This window comes from Thalia democratica, chromosome 8 (genome assembly GCF_965202585.1).
Source record: "Thalia democratica chromosome 8, ktThaDemo2.hap1.1, whole genome shotgun sequence".
In the NCBI taxonomy this organism is placed as follows: domain Eukaryota; kingdom Metazoa; phylum Chordata; class Thaliacea; order Salpida; family Salpidae; genus Thalia; species Thalia democratica.
This window is the reverse complement of record NC_139172.1, coordinates 28,128,442-28,150,915: the sequence shown is the minus strand read 5'-3', so window position 1 is coordinate 28,150,915 and position 22,474 is coordinate 28,128,442. Positions and strand designations below refer to the sequence as shown.

Below are 22,474 nucleotides of genomic sequence, written 5' to 3'. Positions count from 1 at the left end.
TCTCTGTTTTCCACGGTGTTTTTGTGAGTTTCATTGTAAATAAACGAAAGTTCTTCAACGCGTTCCAATGATATGGTGTTACCCTTGAAATCTCGACACCTCCTAACGAGCTTTGTCTTCAGTTCCGCGTAAGAACACTTGGTGCCTTTCCACTTTTGAGCGTCCAAAAACGAAGTGCTTTCAAAACTCAACATGTCTTTGTTGGTAATTTCGGCTAACGGTTTTGCGAAAGCTTGCTCCAAAAGAGCAGTGTACCCTGATAGCTGGAACTTTGCGTTGATGCAGCGCTGCACATCCGTGCTCACTTGTTCTTTCTCTTTGCAAAACTTGACAAAGTTTTCGAAATCAATTATCGTGGAACTTTGAAAATCAAGCTTCAGCATGTCCTTTGCACCCACTTTCAACGTGAATCGATCAATGGCGAAACCTTTCTGGATTTCCAAAAACTCCAGCAAATCTCGTCGTACTTCTTCGAACTTCGTTTTGTTGACGTCTTTGTTGTTTGAATGCCTCGAATACATGTCACATATTTCACATAAAAATTTTAAGAACTTGTCTACGACACTCACAATTATGTTGATAACATCTTTTACGTTTTCAGTATTGACTAGAATTCCCAGCTCATTTTTATTAATTATGGTAGTTCTCATTATACATATATATTACCTATCTGGTTTTCTGAAAAATTTTCAACTAGTTATTAGGTTTTAATCCTAACGGATTTCCTTACTTGTCAATTAAAATAAAATTAAAAATGTACACAAACAAAGTTTACTGATATGGTCCTGTTTCTTCAAAATGTATAAGTAAAATACTTTATTCTTTAAACTAAAAAACTTTATTAATTTCATACTCATTTTTTTACGACAGAAGAAATATATGTTTATAATACAAACTAACTCTGCACACACAAATAATAGCTTGACTAAAACTTATTAAATACTTATTTAGCTAGAAAATTTAACTAAAAACTCAAACTATAGTAAGCTTTTACATTCAGTTATTTAATTATTAAAACATATATTTAAAACCATAGAGCACATAAAAACTCTGAAAAAAACATTTTTTATTGACAAACAAATTAGAAATTAATAAAAACGGTAACTATCCAACTCTGATGTAAGTATAACCATAACATCTTAAGTACTTTAAAATGTTTAAAATTTGTAACTTCTCTTGTATGAATAAGTACCAGGGGCGTCGCGTGTGGTTAAGCGTATGCTCCAGTAAAAAATACAAAAACTTATTATAAAACTGTTAAAATTATTATTCTCTAAACAAAGTTTTGTTTAAAACCGATGCCTTGTATTCACTGTAACAAAAATAATTTTGAAAAATATAAAACTAAGAGTTTTTTTTAATACCTGTTAAGTTTCCACAATATACCACGCGTCGCCACTGATCTGAACACTTAATAAATTTTTATACCAAATAAGATAAGAAATTGTAAACAGCAACTTGTGTTGAAAAATAATTGTGTGTATTTATTTATTAAGTAATATTATAATCACTAAATCAGATGCAAACATTTTTTTAACAAACGTTCTTAAGTTTTAAAAAAGTATAAGAACCACTGGCTTAACTATAAAATCTACATTCAAAGCTTTTAATATTTAATTTTACTATTGATTAAAACGGATAAGTAGAGAAAATTAGTATTTATTTTATGTTTTAATTTGAAAATAATTTATGCTAATATAAGTTTAAGTTAGTTTCAAACATTTTTTCAGTGCTTTTTATTTGGTCACGTTTTTGAAAAATTTAATAAAACTTAAAAATAAGATGTTTAAAATTTAGCTCTTCAATTTGAATTTATTGAATTAACAATTACTTAAAAATAATAACAAGTTAACAAAAAAAATCATATTGGAAAAAAGCGGAAGATCAATTCTCTAAACGCCTAAAAGATATGTTAAAGTCAGGAACTTTATAAATACAACAATCGTAAAAAACACTTTCAAAAATTTATATTTATGACAAACTTGTATTAACTAATCTGAAAAATTCAAAAAGAAAAAATTGTTGCGGTCGACATCAAGTTTCAACACAACGGTAACTTAAAAAAGTTCAAAAATTTCAATTTAAATAGTTTTTTATCATCTCTTTCTAGAATTGTTTCTGAATTTGTCATAGTGATAATCATCGCTTGGTTTTTCATTGAACTTTTCTTTACTTTCCTCTGCACCTATGTTTTAATTATTTGTCTGTACCTAATGAGTATAAAAAAGAAAAATGATAGTTTCAAAATGATAACAGAAGTAATTTTAGTATTTTTGCCTGTTTTACAACTAATTAATAAAGTGGTCATATGAACATTGTATATGAATTTCTTTTTTTTTATCTTTTATAAAACTATATGATGTTTGCTATGGATATAAAATGTTACCAACAAAACTGACTCTAAAGTAATTTAACTTATAAGTACTTATTAAATAATAAAATACATATTTGATGTAGCAACATTTCTAACACAAAGTTATGTAAAAAAACTTTTAAATTTAAAGATTACTAAATGTTTTTGGATAAAAAAAACAGTAAATAATAACAAATATTTTTTAAGTCTTAACAACTACAAATAATTTTTCTTTAATATTTTAAATATAAATTAAATCATAAATTAACGATTAACTTTATTTATTCACTAAAAATGTTAATGTGTTTAGTTACTACAAATCAAAATGTTTAACTAAACTAAACAAAAAAATATCAGGGTATAAGTATTTCAAAATAACAAATAAGAACTCACTGTTATCACCAACAACTAATTCAGACTGTTTTTTAACTTGCAGTTGTTTCGCCTTCGGATTGCTCGTCTGATGAGCCGATCCGCTCGGTAGGTCTGTTATTAATTATGTATTTCAAATAAACGGAAAACTTAAAAACAGGGTAAGTACAAATATAAACTATTCTTGAAATATTACAAGTACTATTCGAATATGCAAATGACTGCAACTGATTAATTGTGTATTGATAATAATACAAACAAGAAACTTTAAGAAACTATAAATAAAAACAGCCTCTACAATCCCTTTTTTTTGCATACTTATAAATATTTAACCAAAAGAAATGTTTGTCAAGTTAAACTTTAAACTTAAATTGCTAAAAGTTTTATGGTTTAAAATATTAAAGACCTAAACTTCTTAAGAGTATAAATAATTTTTTTTTATATCAGTATTAATTAATTTAAGCAAACACCTCTGTTATGTTGAAAGTCATGTTAGTTGACGCGTATTGACTTTGTTATAATTAAATTTGTTATTTTATTAGTTTTTAATTTAACTCAAACAAACATTTTTTATGCTGAACATATTTAACCGCCATATTACTAAAAACGTATTGATTTCATTATTATAATTAAAACAAACATCTTTTATGCTGCACATAGTTAACCGCCATGTTCGACGGAACGTACTGGCTCGGCTTCTCCTTCTTCTTCTTCATCTCCTTGATCAGCTCGATCTTCGCCTCTTCCGTCCGCTCTATGTTCTTGATCTTCGTGCTGTTTCACGTTTGTTTTATTTTAATGTTACGATTTTTAAAAAAGTGAGCTCACAGATCATACTGAAACATAAGTACAGGGTTGACAAAGATTTTTTGAAATGTTTTTTCTGGTTTTCTGATTTTCTTAGAACACAATTTTGTTAGTCCATTATAAGTATAATATATAATTCAAGGTAAAAAAAAAACTGTTAAAAATAGAATAAAAGTATATAAAAGATACAGTAATGTTACTTAGAATGTTTTTTAAATCATAAAAATCTATAACTTACAAAAAAAGGGATTAGATAGATCTATTTAATTCTATCTAATCGTAATTTCATAACTTTACATGTTAAATTTGTTTATAATTCCGGGCCTTTCAGTTTATTTTTTTGCCTAATTTGTCAAAATACAGGTTTTTTGGCAACCCTGTAAGTATTTTTAATTTTGCACATAAGTTAGCGTTTAGTTTTTCAATTTCATTCAAAATCTTTGGTTTAAATTTTTTAATGAATGTACATAACATTGACAAACACAAAAAACAAACTCGATTCCGAGGTCGACTTCGGGAATTCCACTGAGCATCTGATTGGACAACATTTCCTCGCTTCTCTTCGCTGATTGGCTCTCATGCATCTGAATAATTGTAAAAAATGTTCACGTGAAAGCAACTGTTTTTTTTTTTGTAGGTATTGTACCTTACTAATATATAACTATTTTTAATAAACAACTTAAACTACACTTATATCCTTTCTTTTACTTAATATTTAAATTACTTTCATGTGTTTTTTCTTTTACCATTAAAAAGACAACATACATGTATTTAGTAAACTATTGCACAGGTAAAATACTCTTATTTTTATTTCTTTATTCAATAAAAAAAAATTTAACTATACTTTACAGCACATATAATATAAAAACAGTTGTACTGTTAATTTTATTTTTAATATGGAAATAAAAAATTTCAACTTGATAAAATACTTTAAAACTTTATTTAAATACGAGAAGAAAAACTAAAATTAAGTATAGTTTTCTCTCTTGTTTATTTGTTATAAAAAAGTCTAAAAATACAAATAAATATTTCAAAAACAAGTTAAAAATTAGTAAGAATTAAGTATCATTAAAAAAAGTAACAAAAAAAGAATGAAGTGTATCGATTTTTTTAAGACATAATTTAAAATAAAAATAATAAATTGAGCAAATACAATTTTTAATACTTTTAATAAGTTACAAATTTTTATGCTTAAGCTTATGACAAAATGGTAGTGAAATTTTTAATTAAATTCAAGCCTTAAAACAACTGTTAATCAAAGTTACAAATCTTCAGGGTTGCCACTCCTTTTTTCAAAAATTTTTCCAGGTTTTTCAAATTTCTTCCAGGTTTTTAAAAGTACACAAGTTTTGGATCTATTTTTAGTTTAAAGCTAAATTTAAGGTAAGAAACTGTGTTAAATAGTATAAAAAGATTGAAAAGGTACTGTAAAGCTACTTAAAACGTGTTTTTTAATAAAAGAATTTTTGGTGATGACAAATTTTTTTTATCTATATGATAAATTTTTTGAGTCAAACTGAAATTTTACTACTGAACATGTTAAAATTCTTAAAAATTCCAGGTTTTTCCAGGTTTTTTGTTCAAAATTCCAGGTTATTTTTGCCTAAATTGTCAAACTCCAGGTTTTTCCAGAATTCCAGGTAAAGTGGCGACCCTGAACCTTTTTAAACAGATGATTATTAAATTATCTTATAATCAGGTAAGCAAATTATACCTGGAGTCTTTTGGGAAGTTGGTAGAGTTTATCTTCCGCGCTCAAAATTTTCTTGTTCTTATCCGCATCCGGATCTACATCTCCTTTCGCTTTTCTCATCTGATCTTCTATGTATCGCTTCCTGTTTTTGATACAAATTAACTTGCGTGTATGTTTGATAAATTAACAACTATTTAAACTTTTTTTATATATTCCAAGTTGCCTCTCAACGTAAAACAAGGAACTTTTGGGTAAGTTAGAAATGAGCTGTGATTACTCTGAGGCCTGCGATATTCTGCATCTATTTTTACACGACTAGCAATAACGATTTTTTAACAACTAAAGTTTGCAAGTAACTAAGATTTATAATCATACTCATGCTAAAAATTAAGTCTAGACTAGAATGAGGTTGTAAAATGGTGCAAGTAGCCCAGGGTAACCTTGAATTTAGCATGTACAATAACACATGAATTTATTCTTTCAAGATTTTATTTTAAAAACTAATGTAAAATAAAGTCTTGAAAGAATAAATTCATTATTTTTTATCTAGTAGTTGAGATCTCTTTATTTGTTCCTAAAAATCAAAACATATTATAACATACAATAATTCGAGAAACATCATTTTGATGTAAAAATTATAAATTAATCACCTTAGTATTACACAAAGAAATAAAATGAAAATTGTTTATTGTAAAATTAACTTTATTACAATCAATATAACAAATATAAACTTAATATACAAACCTTTCAAAATGCGTACATTTAATGGAGCTATAACTTAAACTAGATATTTTTAAATAACTATAGAAATACTGATATAAAAAAATGTCTAACTTGATAAATTTAATTTACTTTTAAAAATGTAATGATAACAAAACAAATTAGTAGGAAACAAAATACTATGACAAAAAATTCTACCATTTAAAAGAACAGTTTTGACAGAAAACTTTTTTAAAACAAGAAAATACTGAAAGAATCTTCGAAATTTAAAAAAACATAGTGAAATTATTTAAAACTGGAGTAAATTGGTATAACAGTGAGTCTTAACAAAATTTAAATTCAAGTATAACAGCGTTAAATTTTATAAATAAGCTTTATAAAAAATTCAAGAAGGCAGTAAATAAATTAGGGAAAACATAAAAATTAGACAACCTTCTAAGTTAATATAATTGCATATAACCTACATACAACTAAAAAAAACAGTTAATAAAAACTAAAGTCGTTAATATCCTAATCAATTATTAATCATTGTAATTTTTTCAAAAAAATTACAAGTAAGATTTACAATCTACATTAAAAAAAAAACTACGATAGAAAATAATCACCAACATCTGCGCGTCGGTGTCCTGCGAGTTGGTCTGCTGGGAGAAAGTGTTGCCCAGATCGGTGACGTCACGGTCCACCAGGTCGTACTTCCGGTCCCTGTCCCTGTCCTTGACGTGCCTCAGCGACTTTGAGGACGGCTTGTACTTGAACGGGTCTTTCTGTGTAGTAATTTAAGTTTATTATTACTAATAGTTGATAAATACTTTTGGTTGAAAGTCTAATAGTTATTGTTCTCAATTTGGGTTCAAGGAGGTAAATGCAAATATGTTATTAAGTATTCTTTTGTTTATAAAAACTGTTTTTTGTTGAAAATATTGAATTAAGCTGCAGTGGTCTCTTAAACTATGGAAATTAAACAAAGCACTATATCAAGCTTTAAATTTATCTTTGGATACTTAACTTTAATTTAGGACTTTTTTTCAATTGAACTCATAAAAACAATTTGGTTTTTAAGTTTTTAACACTTTAAAAATAATACAAACAATATGATATATAGGAATCGTAAAGTTATGATAAGTAATATGTTTAAACAGTAGTATGTACTTTCGTACTTAATGTAACTGGTTAACATAATAATATTTTTTAACATCTTAGACTTTTATTAATTTAATAATATTAAACAAAGTATTAAATACAAATATACACACTAAAACTAGATTAAGGGCATAGGGGGCTCCAACATTTTTTTTTACTTAAAATAAGATTGGGTCTTACATGGGTGTTTTAAGTATAAACTACAAACTAGCTTCAATTAAACATAAAAAACTTAATAAGTTTTTGAGATATAGACGTTTTTGTCAAAAGTTTTCAATACATATGTATGGACCGCAATTTTTTCATTGTCAATTTTCTCAAAAATTAAAAAACTTATAAAAAATCTATCTTCTCCTTAATCTTCCGAGCTAAAGAGCTCAAACTTTTAAGAAACATTCCTTTTATAGTTTGAAAAACTTTGAATATTGCGATTTGAAAAGTATAAGGTAAAAACAATTAAGATTAAATAAAATTATGCAATCAATTGATTTCAATACTTACTATGAATATTTGAAGAATATTGGTTGAGAAATGAAGGAAAAATATATTTTTAGTGAAATAGTCTTTTTTTCGCGTTTTTGGTTTGCGCCTTCTATAAGGAACCTATTGAGGTCACCGAATGTGATTACTTTAATCTTTGAATTATTTCAACACTTAAAAATTTATGTTACTCAAGAATTATTCTAAAAAATAAGATCAACTTGTATTAAAATCAAGGTGGACTCCTCTATGCCCTTAAATGTAGTAAATTAAAAATAAAAATGTTATTTTCTAGTAAGTATTAATTTTATATAGAAATCCAATTGACATAAAAACAGATGAACAATTTATTATTTATTTGTTCATCTTAGACAATCTTTTGAGTGTTTTGTATATTTAGAATATATGTTTAATTTGACGTCCTTCAATAAAAACTAAACAAATTTATAAAACAACAAAGTGTACAAATAAACTGATTGGAAGTGAGTTATTATTTTTCATATTGAAAATATCAGTAATATACTGGTGAAACTATAAGAAACAAAAAATCTAAAATTGAAAGGAAAACTGTTAAACAGTAATTACTAAATTACATTTTTCGAGAAGAATTTCCAAACAAAAGCAATTGAAATAAAAACTGAAACGCTCTAAGCTAATAAACTTCGTAAAAGTGTGGTGATTAAGTAATGAATCCTAACAAAATTGAATAAAAAATTAAAGGATTAGAACAGAGTCTAAAAATGTTATACTCTCTAAAGTTCCCAAAAGAGAGTAACATTGCCTCTTTTTGGGCAGTAACTAATGATGCGGAACTATTAGTTTTGTTTATTTCGGGAACTAGTAATATAGAAAGTCAATTACTTATTTTTTATGATATAATTATAACTCTATACAACTCCAGTGATCTTCACAGTTTACACATGCACACTAATGTGCATAGAAATTATTTCTCTGTGCACAGAAATATTAGAAAACTGAATAAGTATTTTTAAGTAACATTTGTTTTGTTATCTTCTTATGACAAAAATAATTATAACACAACTTAAAAGCTTAAAATGTTGTAAATATATTAAAACAATTTTTTGAAAATTTCTACACGCTACCAGTTACTATTTACCACTTTTCAAAATTTATAGTAGCTTTTAAGAAACAAAAGATCAAAGTTAGAGAGTGATACAGGTTATCTAATAAAGGCGCAACTAAAGTGGTGAAATTAGACTACCTAACTAAAAACATATCTTCCTTCCTTTATCAACAACTATTTTAAAACTATTTAAGAGTAATATTTTATAAATTTAGAACAACTTGTAGAGAAATATTTTTAAATCTTTGAATAAAATATTTTTATAAAAAATAAATAAGAAAAATTGCTTTTTTTTTTTTCTTCATAACAATTATTTCATGATTTTATCAATAATCTGCTTCCTACAAGTTGTTTGTAACATCCATAAAAACATTTCCTGAAAATTTGAAGTAGAATGCTTTGAAAACAAAGAAGAATATTAATTTTTGATTAATTCTTCAAAATTCAGAGAAAATCGACCATAATTTTTTTTGATTTCAAATGGTTGTATTGCTTTTCTTTAGAAACTAATAATATCTTAAAAGTTAAATAAAATATTTTGTAATATAAATATTTTCTTATAGTATATACTCTTAAGCTTTCAAATAATAGCCAAAGTTAATTCTTACAAATGTTGGAACTCTATGCAAAACACTACTAAATAGTGTTTCTTGAAGAAGTCTATGTTTTTCAAGTCAATATGCACTAGACTTTGCAGTAACTTAGTGTAAATTTAAAAAGGTTTATGATCACTGGCCTAGTTAATTCAGCAAAATATAAGGTAAATTTGATTAAAAAAAAAAAGTTCCATACTACAACTTTTAAAAATGTAAAGAAAATTATGGTCATCAGAATTTTTAATTCAATAAACTATGAAATACTTACACTAAATATTAATTAACCTAAAATATTTTCTGAAGTTATTTATAAACAAATTACAAGTCTGGTATTACACATAAACTTTTAATTATTGATTAAAAATCTTTTATCAGATTGTTTGTACTTGTATTATATATATTTTTGATTTATATTAAAAAATTACTTCTATCAAACTTATATAGTTTAGATATTTTACTGCTTTATTAATTTGTTTTGTTGTATTAGTCTATTTTACTAATAAACTTAATAATAAAATTACTTGTAAATTTATAATGTATTGAATAAAGTTAGTTTTAAAGACTGACTTAAACTTATACATTATATGTTTTGTTAAATGTTCTACTTGAAACTAAAATCGACAAAATTAAGTTTTAAAACTTTGTAAAATTTAAATAGACTTTTCAACCAACTACATAATATTAAGAAATTGTAAAACAAATTATGTAAAAAAAGAGTATGAATTTCAACAAAAAACAATAAAAGTGATTAAAAAATTTTGTTAGTAAAATATTTTGTAAAAACTTTGCCTTTTTAGTACTTGAATAAAAATAAGCTTAAATTACATACATTTTAAATAACCAGCTTACTGTACATATACATAGTACATAATAAAAAATAATGGCAATATAGAATAAAAATTGAATTAACAGAACTATTGTTTTATAGTGATTTTTTAATAAGCTAAAGATTATATAACCAGTTGTAATTTTAATATAAAATTTTATGCAAAATTGTTTATAAAAAAATAACATTAAACAGCAATTAGAATTCATTTAATGTAAAATTATGTAGTTTTTAGTACAACCTAATTTAGATAAATATTCTAAGCCACAAAAAATTATAATTTTAAAGTTTAGTGAAACTTAGTGTGAAAGTTTAGTGAAAGCAGTAGTTCTCAAAGAAAAAAACCAAATTATATACGGTGAGCAATATGTCAAGCATCAATTATTATTACTCTAAAAGGAATCACACCTTTTATCTTTCTGCAACAAGGACTGGTATCATTGATTTTACAGCAAAGTTCAACAAAAATTTCAATACTAGTTAAAACTTATAAGAGTTTGGTTAAGGGGTGACGAAAATTCACTTAAAACAAAAGTTTAAACAACATCGCTGTTTACTATTTATAGTTATAGTTAGAAAGAACTTTAAGTTTGTAACCATACTAAAACAAACTAACCAGAAGCAAAACTAAAATATAACAACCAAAAACTAAAGTTATATATTAAATAAACATTAGAAAAAAATTTAGTATATTTGTTATTATTTAGATCGTTTTTTTTTTACATTTCAATTTGTTGATATTTTTTTTTCTTAAATTGGAAATTATTAAAAGATAAAAAAGGCAATCAAATAATTATAAATTTTGTTGGTAAAGTTTGTCATGTGCAAAGGCTACTAAAAAAATCAAATAAATTTGTTTAAAAAAAGTTCATAAAACAATTCATTTAAATAGCTTAAAAAAAAGACAAAAATTATTACTACGCTTAAAAATAATATTTCAATGTCAAAATACTTTTAAACTTAAAATAAAGTTTATAAAGTAATAACACAAATAAATAAAAATATCTAACCTCCATAGTGTGTTCTTCCACCCTACTGACTTTCACACCTAGAGCTAACGACGATGCATTTATGCCTTTTGCTCGTTTCCTCATCTTAATAATATTCTTGTTGCTTTCTATTGTTGCACTGTACATTATTTATAATTAACAAGTATTTTTTTATATTTACCATATGATTTTTAATTATAATTTAGTTACTTTTAAATCTAAAGCAGTTAAGTAAGCTTTGTTGGTGTTTACAACTGAAGCTAAATCAACTTTTAGTAATAATTAGTTAATTCAATTTAAGAAAATTTTCAAACAATGATATAGTTAAATAGGGAAAAATAAAAATAAACAATTTATATGATTTTAAATTTACTTTAAGTTAAAATCAAATATTTAAACTTATTTTGAACTATCATAGAATATACATAATTTCTTTGAAATTTGCATAAAGTGTAAAAAAAAAATTATAATAAATAGTGTTTTTTACCTTTTAACTCATATCTTATATAAAGGGGTAAAAAAACTATTCTATTTACCCAATACAAAAGAAATAACAAGATATCAAACAAAAATTCTGCTATGTTATAGATGAAATGGTTTTACTACATTTTTCATATTGAAAACTCAACTTACCTAATAGATGGAGTATTGCTATTTGGTGTATCACTTTCATCAGAGTCTGAATTTTGACGTTTTCTTTGTCTGAATGGCATCTTTTATATATGTTAATACTAAGAAAAACCTGTTTTGTTTAAAAAACTAGGTTTTTAATATTTTCTGTTCTTATTTCCTTTACTTTTAAGAATTATCAACTAATAGAACTATTAAAATAAATAATTATGTTTTTAGTTTCAGTAGAAAGAAAGCACTCTATAATTTTATAAATAACTTTATCTAAAAACTTTGTTTTTGTTAAAAAAAGTTTATTTGTTAGGTTATTAACTAAATTACTTCATAGTTCAAAGTTAAAAATATCAATGTAATTAGGATTGTTAGACAAAAAGTATAATTAAAGTATTTCAGGAAATTTAACTTAAGTACAAATGTCTACAATTATGTTTGTTTCAATTTTCAGAAATTAATTTATATATCTCTAATATAGCAAAGAATTGCTTTATAACAAAATTATTTGAAATAAAATATTTGTCTAACATTTTAGAAACATATCTACTTGTATTGTTCAAGTAGTTAACAAACTGTAAAACCTTAAATGTTAAAAAAAATAAAAACAAGTGGAATATAATGATGAAAACTTTTTTTCTTTTTAATTAATAAAATATTTTTACCACCTTAACTTTTTTTTCTCAAACATAAATGTTTAAGTAGCTATACAATCAATAATATTATCTTCATATTTATCATAAACACTTCTTCAATATCATACTTTAAACATCTATAAAAAAACATGTTATCTTCAAAATTAAGTTAAGTTAATTTACACCTTTTTTTTAATTACTTTCAGGGTTGCCACTTGTTTTCAAATATGTTTTCAGGTTTTCCAAATTTTTCCAGGTTTTTAAAAGTACACACTTATGGGTCTATTTATAGTTTAGAGTTAAGTTAAAGGTTATAAACTGTGTTAAATAGTATAAAAACATTGAAAAGATAATGTAAAACTACTTTGAATATGTTTTTTAATAAAAAAAGTTTGATAATAACATTTTTTTTTTATTTATATAATAGATTTTTTGATTCAAATTGAAGTTTTACTACTAAACATGTGAACATTGTTAAAATTCTAGGTTTTTCTTGCCTAAATTGTCAGATTCCAGGTTTTTCAAGGTTTTTCCAGGTAAAGTGGAAACCCTGATTACATTAGTTAGTACTACAAAGGTTTTCTCTTTTTTTAAAAACTAACCTGAGTGACCAAAAACTGTGCTTAGTAACTTTAAATTGTTTTAGTAATAATTATTACTTTCAAAACTTGTTATGTATAACTTTAGGTGAGCACCTTTTGGTTCAATATACAGGAATTTTTCAGCCCTATTTTCAATTTTTTATTGAAAAGAAATACATAAGGGCGAAGCCCTGCTTATGTACTTATATTACTGAATGTAATTTTAGCTGGCACCTTAGGTGACTCTTCAACTGTATATAACAGTGTGATTTCAGCAATGCAACACTTAAACTTTTTTTTTTCTTTCAATATTATGTTTTATAGAAGTTACATATTGTTGTCAACTTTAGTATACTCGTTTTGTTATCAAAATATTTTTTTAATTTGTCTAATAATGTAAAACATAATTTGAAATAACACTAAGTTGAAATGACAATACTGTTAGAGTTAAATACAGTCTAACAAAACGAATTAATTTTTGTACTTACTTCACACCAATATGTGACATACATAGACCATAGTACTAAAAGAATACAAAAAAGTTTAAAAATTGAATTTTTGAAATGACACTTCTATATACATTTAAAGAGTGGCCTAAGGTGCCTGCTAAAATTAAATTCAGTAATATGAATAAATATTACGTATAACTTTCAAAATAAAATTGAAAATCATTGAAAACATAGAAGAACAATTCCTTTATATTGAACCAAAGCATGATCACCTAAAGTTAAGCATAACTTAAAATTTAATTACTTTTGATAGGATTAAAATACTTATTATAAATAATAAAAACCTATTATTTGAACAAAATTGGTTATATAACATCAGAATACTGAAACAACTAAATGTTATTTAAGATCTATAAAACAACTGATACTTTGAAAAAAACTCTTAAAACAGTCCTGATTCTTTTTTATATATAAAAACAAACTAGCTCGAGTCTTACTTAGATTTTTTAAATTCAAACTAGCCTGAGTCATCATAAGGATTTCAAAAATGGCAACCTTTGTCATTTTTAAAAAAGTGGCAACCCGTCTACATATCTAAACCTTGATTTATTTTAAGACTTATTTATAACTTTAAATACTTAATAAGTAATATTTTTAAACTGTTAGCAGAACATAATCTTTTTTACTCAATTAAAATATTTTCAAACAAAAAATTTTTTGTCACCTCTATTAAGTTTGCATGCAAACATGCATTAAATAGAAATTTAAGTAATGCAGGCCATGGTTCAAAAAAAATTAAGTGCAACATGAATAGTGAAAAAGTTTAAATCAAACTAAAAGATTGAAAATGATGTGGTGTAAATAATAGACTATAGTTTGATAGCAATAAGTTATTTTTTAGTATGATTCTATAAAGCAGACTCCATAAAATTTTCAATACAATATTATTATTGGTTTTTTGTTCTTAAAAATTTCAAAATTGTTTGGTTTAATAGAAACTGCTATTTTAAATTTTAACTATTAACACTTAACAACCACAACATCATAAAAGTAACTTTCTAACTTTGTCTGCATTGCTTCTTCAAACTAAAAACTATGTATTATATTAAAAGCCTAATCAAGAATATTATTGTAAATTGCTTAAATTTTTAAGTTCTAGGACATGGTGCAAGAAGAACCTTTTGGTTATGAGTCACACACTACTGATACCTATTAACTAATTAAGTCCTGGACAAAACATTTTTATGTATCAGTGGTGTGTGACTTAATAACAAAAAGGTTCTTTGTGCACCTGGTCCTAGGACCAAATACATTAAGTGCTCTATAAACTATAATAACGCCTTGTCCGTGACAACATTGAATGTATTTTTTGAATGATACAACATTATATTTTAGTCAAAATGACATCTTTCAATAACAGTTTAAATGTAACTTCCATAATGTCATACATTAATAATTGATAAATAACATAAATTTTTATCATAATTAATAAAATCAAATAATTATGATAAAATGTGTGTTGCTTAAACTTTTAATGGTAAAATAAACAAACCAAATAGATTATGTTGTTGCATATGAATTTATGGGTTTGTACTTTAAAATAAACAGGAATGCTCATTATTTTGACCATTTAAGATTGTTATAACATATTTTTTTTTTAAATTAAGATAATTATTTTTAACTTTTTTTTGATATTCAAACAGTTAAAAAGTTGTGTTTGGTCCTTAAACTTGTACTCAAAGTTCACATTGTTCGTAAAAATGTACATTTTTATAACAAAAATTATAAAAACCTAGTAACCATATAAATAGCTAAGTTTAAAAGTAAAGTAAAACCAGCTTCAAAATAAAGGTCAGCCAATAAACGGCTTTTCAGGAAAAAAAAAAATTTAATAAGACTTTTTCCAAGTTTTCAGAACAAAAAAACAAAAAAAAACTTTTTCGTACAAAAACTACTAAATTTATATAAACTTATGTGTAAATGAACATACTAAGTAAACTACTTTAGTAAGTTATGTTGTGGATTTGTATTCAATGTTATAGTTCATAATTTTAAGTCAATTTAGTACAAAAACTGCATGAATTTTAAAAACAGTTAATGCATGCAACAGTGAGAGTCTGTATAAAATTAATTTATCCCATTATGAAAAATAAGCAGCCAAAGAAAAATTGTCAAAACCTTTTTTTGATTTAAGAACAATATTTAAATTCGTTATGTTATACGAACAAATTTATAGAATAAACAGTATTTGAAAAACTGATTTGTATGTTTTAGGTAATAAGCTAAAATTTCAATTCTAAAAACAATAATAGAAGGTATATGATATGCTTTAATTTAGTATAAAGTAGTTATTAAAATGAGTTTTTATAGATGTAGGATTAACTTTCTATAACTTTTCATAGAGCTAGTTATTTCATTAAACTTATATATATTATAAAATATAAAAAAATTACATCAAACTTTTTGTTTCTTTTGAGCCATTTAGACTAAAAATTGATTTAAATAATGTTAAATGTATCAAACTATAAAAAATAAAAAACTTGTAGTGTCTTTTATACGTAAAATTGTGGCAATAAATCGATTGCTTAATATTATTCGACATTTTAATAAAGTATTCAAAGTTAGTTTTAGATGAGATGAGACCTAGATGCATGTTGTTAACTTTATATTGTAAAAAGAAACATTATAGTTACATTAAATTTTATGACATATATTTGAATACATGTTTTTAACATACTCTGTGAACTTTGATTAACATTGACAAAACGTTGTTATATTACTACTCTAAGCAGCATTATTATTTTATTTATTAAAACAGGAGTTATTAAAAAAAAAGTTTATGAAATTTTTAATCTTTTACTAATTGTTTTTTGAAAAATTGAAAGAGTTTTAGTTATTTTGTTAATTAACAAGCAGAAAAAAAAATTACTTCAAATACAATTCTATATCAAAATTTAAAACAAAACGGTGGGTTTAGTTCGAACTCCGAACTCCGAATGAATCGATCGATAAAGTACAAATAAAGTATATATTTTTGTTTTTAATCGGAAAAAAAACATGGAGTTAATAAACTATTTGTCATTTAAATAGTTTTTTCTTTATTATTAAATTTTTCTGTTAAAGTTTATAACAAACGATTCGAAAATCGAATGGTTTTGACTTTTGGAAAAAACATTTGAAAAATTATAATGAGGTTTTGATGTATTATTAATACAAACTGTAAATACAATTTCATTTTATATCGAGAATTATATAAAATCAACATAACTTTTCGAAATAAACTCATAACTTTCTTGAAAAAGCTTGCATTGTATGTGACCTTCACTTTAAATTAAAAAGACAAATACCAAACAAGTCTAGTTCCAGCAGACATCTTAGTTTGTTTTAACATGCTTTCTATCGTAGGTAAATACCCTAATTTAATCTACTAGTTTCTATTCTTCTGAATGGTTTCCATCAAGTTTAAAACAAATTGCTGTTTATAAATAATTAACTTACTTAAACTGTTAATATAAAAGCAATTAGTATTTTGTATTGCATAATAACAAAAAAGTTTTTTTTAAAGATGCATGGTGAATAAATCGGTGTGTATAGAATTTTTAAACTTTATTTTATACAACTAACCAATTTGCCATACATGCACTACAGGCAAAGTTGAACTTTTTTGAGATTTTTTATAAAAGTCAGGCATGTTTATTTTTTTTTTGTAAAACTCATGTTAATTTAAACCATTTCCTTAATTCAGTGTGTTTGTTTTTAATTTTCAAATCTTTATTTATAGTTGTAAATTTTTTTTATGTGTGACCACTACTACAGGGTTGTTATTAAACCTATATACCTGAAATTTGACAATTTAGGCTAAAAGACCTGGAAAACCCTTAAATTTAAGTCATTAAAAAGAAGTCTGGAAAAACCTGGAGTTTCTTACAATTTTAACATGTTCAGTAGTAAAGTTTTGATTTGACACAAAAAATCTATCATATAAACAAAATATTTAGTCATCATCAATTTTTATTTATTTATTAATAAACTTATTTAAAGTAGCTTTACATTATCTTTTGAATGTTTTTATACTATTTATCATAGTTTCTTACCTTAAACTTAACTTTAAACTAGAAATACACCTAGAAATGTGTACTTTTAAAAACTCAGACGAAATTATGAAAACCTGGAGAAAGCTTGCCAAAAACATTTAGCAACCCTGCTATCATCATTGTACATTGAGAACTATGATTGCAGAATTTTGTTTGCAAGGGTTTATTTTCCATTTTCATTGCCACTGTAGAACCTGACAGCTTTTTTCATGTAAAGATAGCCATGTAGACATGCCATATACTTAGCCTGATTGAATAAGAATAAGTTTTGTAAACTTGTTAAAAGAGGATTTCAAATTAAACGTTTTGCAGAAATTGTAGTAATTTTTTGATTTTTTTTTTTGGTTTTGTTGAAACTGTCACCAGAGTATTTAGGCTCAGTGGAGTCCATCTTGTTGACAACAACAATAAGTTGCTTGACACCCAAGGTGTAGGCAAGGAGAGCGTGCTCACAAGTTTGTCCATTCTTTGAAATACCAGCTTCAATTTCACCAACACTAGCAGCAACAATCAAGACACCAAAATTGGCCTGGGAGGTACCAGTAATCATGTTCTTGATGAAATCTCTGTGTCCTGGGGCATCAATGATGGTGACATGGTATTTTTAGGTTTCAAATTTCCAGAGAGCAATATCAATGGTAATACCACGTTCACACTCAGCTTTCAATTCGTCCATAACCCAAGCATACTTGAAGGATCCCTTACCTTTCTCAGCTGCTTCTTTTTCGAATTTTTCAATGGTACGCTTGTCAATTTCTCCACATTTGTAGATAAGATGTCCAGTGGTGGTAGACTATTTTCTAAAAACGTTTATCATTGAAGAGAGTAGAGTCAATCTGATGTTTTTCTACCATGAAATTTTTTAATGATTTCATTTAACACTTTTTACAAAGTTATTCAAACTAGAAAACTATATTTTCTTAATGTAACTAAAAATAATAATAAAAATTTGAAGAAAACACAGGAGTTTTTTTAAATTTAGTTATCCTTCATGCGTAGTTGTAAGGAAATTTTTAATAATTAATATAATTGTAATAATATAAAGTTACATTATGTGATTTTAAACTAATTTGTATGCTTTATACCATGCACACTTTGCAAAACACTAACAAAACACAAGCAACAATCTAGAACGACTACAAATTAAAATCACTAATCTGTACTACAGCCTAGACAGGTCAGTTTTGCACAAAGTGTCATTTTTCACTAGTGATAACTTTGCACAAATTACAATTTTGCAGGAGAGTAAAAAAAACACTAATAAAAATAGTATTAAACAAAAATTTGTTTTAACCAGTGCAAAAGTTTCCTTTTGTGCATTTCTGACATATATCTATGTAAACTAGCTAGCAGTTATCTTGCGGGTAGATACACTTTGAAAAAATCTTATAAGAATGATATATATAAATTCTAACAAAATTCTGCGACACTGGTTTTGTTTAAAAATCTTGAGAAAAGTGGTAGTTGAATAAAGAACTATTTTTTTGACTTAAATCTTTTAATGGACCTTTAATATAATTTTGTAAAGTTGTTGTTTCTTTAAAACTATTAAAAGTGTTGGTAAATTTATCATAAATTAATATAGTTTTTATTATTAAATATGGTTTATTAAATACAAACATACCACTTTATACTTTTGTCCTCTATACTTGTAATCAGAAAACTATTTAAAAGTATTTAAATCAAATTGAATTTAGTATGCTAATTAAAAAATATAAAGTACTAGTTATAGTATTTCATCAAAAATAACCTTAGCAAAATAAATTTTGCTTGCAACATTCAGACTAGACTGTGTAAAATAAATTTTATTAAGAAGATTTGGCATATAGTGAATAGTTAGTAAGCTTAGTATAAAGTTTTTAAATTAAATCAGTCAGTTTTAGCAGATATTTTATAAGTTTTACTTTATTGTATGAAATTTTTTTGGTAATTACCTAGTATGATGTTGCACCAATATCGAACTGTAATTGTATAATGTTTGATGTTTTTTTTAACCCTAACTTTAGTCTATAAATTCAATGTTTTTTGTGTAAATGTCTAAAAAGGTAACATGCTTTAAAAAATATATACAAATGATTGAATAAATATTTAGTTATTTAAAATTTAAATAAGATAATGACTTTTAAGTAAGAGATTGTAATTGTATATCATATTTCTTTTCCCAAACTACAAAAAATTCTAATTATTTTTAGACTAAAATCAAAGATGAACTTTCAGATAATAAGTTTCAAAATCTTATAGCAACTGAAAAGAAAAGCATTGTATAATATCACTTCGATATTTGTAGACATCATGCTAGGTAATTACCAAATCTTTTTGTTATATGTTTTTAATTAAAACCTAAAGAATAAATACTATGACTAGAATATTAGTTGTTTTTTACTTAGTATTACTGTAAATACTTTTAAAATGCAGGGTTACCAAAAACTTTGAAGTCCTGGAAAACCTTGAGTTTCAGAAATTTTAAAAACAAATCTTGAAAAAACTGAAATTTTAAACTTTTATGATATAAATGTAACAAAATTCTATTTGATATGATAAATCTATTAAAAGATAATTTTTTGTTTCTTTAAACATTTTTTTCATAAAAAAACATATTTTATGTAGCTTTAAAAGTATCTTTTAAATGTTGTTATATTATTTAAGAAACTTTTATTACTATTATCCATTTTGATTTTTCAAACACTGTGAGCTGAGGATGTTGGTTGGCCAACATTTAAAGCCTCAGTTGGGTTTAAATGACGTTTTGTGGTAGGTTGTCAGCTTTACCTTTTTGCTTATTTTTTTCTTGCAGGCTGGGTGACTTTTTAGCACACTTATGCGTAGGACCTGCTGCAGGCAACTTCTCATTTATATTACTTAGGTTGGACATAATTAATGTAAAATAATTTTGTGCTAACTTAAAACTTATCAGTGGATTTTATCTATCAAATACTTTAAGCTACCCTAGACTACTTCATATAATCAGACAAGACAGTTTTGGTGACGTATCTATTATACCAAAAGAACCACAAAGAAATACAAGCAAAATATTAAAAAACATAAATTGCTTTTAAAACTTTATAAATCACTTGGTAAAAGTGCAAATGAATAATAAACCAAGTTTTAGTGAGTAAGTTATAAAGCACCTTAAGAACTGGTAAAATTTATGCTCATTTCAAAACACTTAAAACAATAAACTAAATATTAAATAAAACTTTTAGTGAGCAATAAAACTATAAAAGATTTAATAACTTTTAAACTTTTAAGTTTACCTCAAATTATTTTAAGCAGTTAACATACAATTTAACTTTAACTTTATATCTAAACAAAACTTACAATTACACACTAAAATATCAATTAGTCTTGTAGTAGTTTAAACTTCAGTTGTTGCTTCAGCTGCACACACACACAAACTAACTGCTCACATCAAAATGTAACTGTTATGTTTTGATGAAATGTTGCATCATTTATTTAAACTGTAATTTTGCATCATTGATTTTAAGCCTCATTTCTCATAACTGCAGCAAGCTCTAAATATTCTCTTAATATTCAGCATTCAACAATGAATAGTGCAAGAAATTTGCAGCAGTTCATTACAGCACAAATAAAAAGATCTCAATTTCTAGAGGAGAAATAATTTATTTATTTAATTCTAAAAAGACTTTTTAATGCAAACTCAGTTTTGGTCAAAGACCTCGTCAGTGCTTAAATACACTTCTACTACCTTAAGTTTAGTTTTTTACTAATAATAGGCCAAAAAATTGTTTTTTGAAAACCTTGAAGAAATCCACAAAGTCTGTAAGAAATTCACTGAAAACTCTTTTGTAACCCTGTATATGTGATTTATGTGGTATAACTTTTTTGAGTTATTTATTACTTTAAATTACATTATAAATTTTAAAGTTAATTTTTAATTAAGTACTATCTAACCTTTTAAGTTAAGGTTTTCTTTTAAAAAGCAATGCTTACTTCATGTTTTCATATGTTAAATTTATATAAATAATTATTCATTTTAATTAGTTTAAAATTGTAGTAAGTTATAGAAAACTTATAAAACTTCACTTCTAAGTGTTTTAGCACAGGAAAAAAAATCCACCTATTTGAAAATATATTGGAATATATGATGCAAGGTTCTTCTAAATTTTAGTAACTAAATTTAAAAACTATGTAAAAAGTTCTTTTACAAAATAAATCAGAGGAAAAGTTTATATAATTATGAACTTGAAGGCCAATTTGTACCTTAATGATTTATTAACAGACCATTTAGAAAACTCCAGCTTGTTTGATGTTTTTGTCCACAGTTCAGGCTATTTAGGTTGTTTTTAAAATCTTATTCTAGTTTTAAAGAATAAAAAAAATAATATTTTTTATTACTGTACATGATTTATTAACAGCATTTTATTTTGTGGCACTTATTACTTTAAGTAAAAAAAAATTGACTGACAAAGGCTGGCTTTTTAAAGTTAAACAAGTAGCATTTCAGATTATTTATAAGTAATTAGGTTTGAATTACTTACTTTTTTAATTCTTTTTGCTGTTTCTTAAATAAAAATAAAAAAAATATTTTATTAAGATTTTTAAGTCATTGCTTTTAAAGTAAAATAAGTTTTGTACAACTAAGAATGATTCAATGTTCTTGATAAAATTTCTAATAAATTACAATAACAATGTTATTTTAAAGTGAAGTATGCTAAGATGAGTTTATGAACAGTAGTAATATTTCTAATTGGTATATTTTGTTAGCATAATTTTCATAACAATGTTAGTTTGTTGCTTTACAAGTTGTTTTATGTTATACTATAACCCAACTTGTTAAAAAAGCAGTTAAAAGTACTGGTGAAAAAGTAACTGACTTATTTAGTTATATCTATTTTTACTATTTGATAATTTTGCTTTTTTTAGTTTTAAAGAACAAAAATAGTTTGTTATACATGTGTGGAAAACATGTTGAATGTTTTTTAAAAAAGTATATATAATTAACTTACTTTAAACAAAAAGTTATTGTGTTTCAATACTTTCTGAAAATAACTGTTAGCTGTATACTTTTTTAGT

The 22,474-nt window shown here is 24.7% G+C and overlaps 2 protein-coding genes across 2 annotated transcripts; both read right to left on the bottom strand.

Moving 5' to 3' along the window:
• Nucleotides 1-2,030: 2,030 nt before the first annotated feature.
• LOC145842517 (splicing factor C9orf78-like) lies at nt 2,031-11,802 on the bottom strand. Its single transcript, XM_082949975.1, has 8 exons — nt 11,694-11,802; nt 11,082-11,199; nt 6,555-6,709; nt 5,247-5,367; nt 4,028-4,116; nt 3,366-3,499; nt 2,747-2,839; nt 2,031-2,185 (listed from the first exon to the last, which is right to left on the bottom strand). Exons 1-8 carry the CDS (start codon nt 11,771-11,773, stop codon nt 2,097-2,099), a joined length of 879 nt encoding a protein of 292 aa, XP_082806101.1. The 5' UTR covers nt 11,774-11,802; the 3' UTR covers nt 2,031-2,096.
• A 5,930-nt stretch (nt 11,803-17,732) lies between these two features.
• Nucleotides 17,733-18,229, bottom strand: LOC145843104 (elongation factor 1-alpha-like). The gene is given in 1 exon segment (XM_082950567.1): nt 17,733-18,229. A coding segment is annotated over 1 exon segment (384 nt). The 5' UTR covers nt 18,117-18,229.
• Between the last annotated feature and the right edge of the window lie 4,245 nt (nt 18,230-22,474).

What these genes read in the sequence shown, in the direction of transcription:
- LOC145842517 (XM_082949975.1), bottom strand. Translation starts at nt 11,773, where the DNA reads ATGCCATTCAGACAAAGAAAACGTCAAAATTCAGACTCTGATGAAAGT. An exon ending in CAGGACACCGACGCGCAGAT is followed by an intron (nt 5,368 to 6,554) that starts GTTGGTGATTAT and finishes TATCAAAAACAG; the next exon opens with GAAGCGATACATAGAAGATC. An exon ending in GAAGTCGACCTCGGAATCGA is followed by an intron (nt 3,500 to 4,027) that starts GTTTGTTTTTTG and finishes AACGTGAAACAG; the next exon opens with CACGAAGATCAAGAACATAG.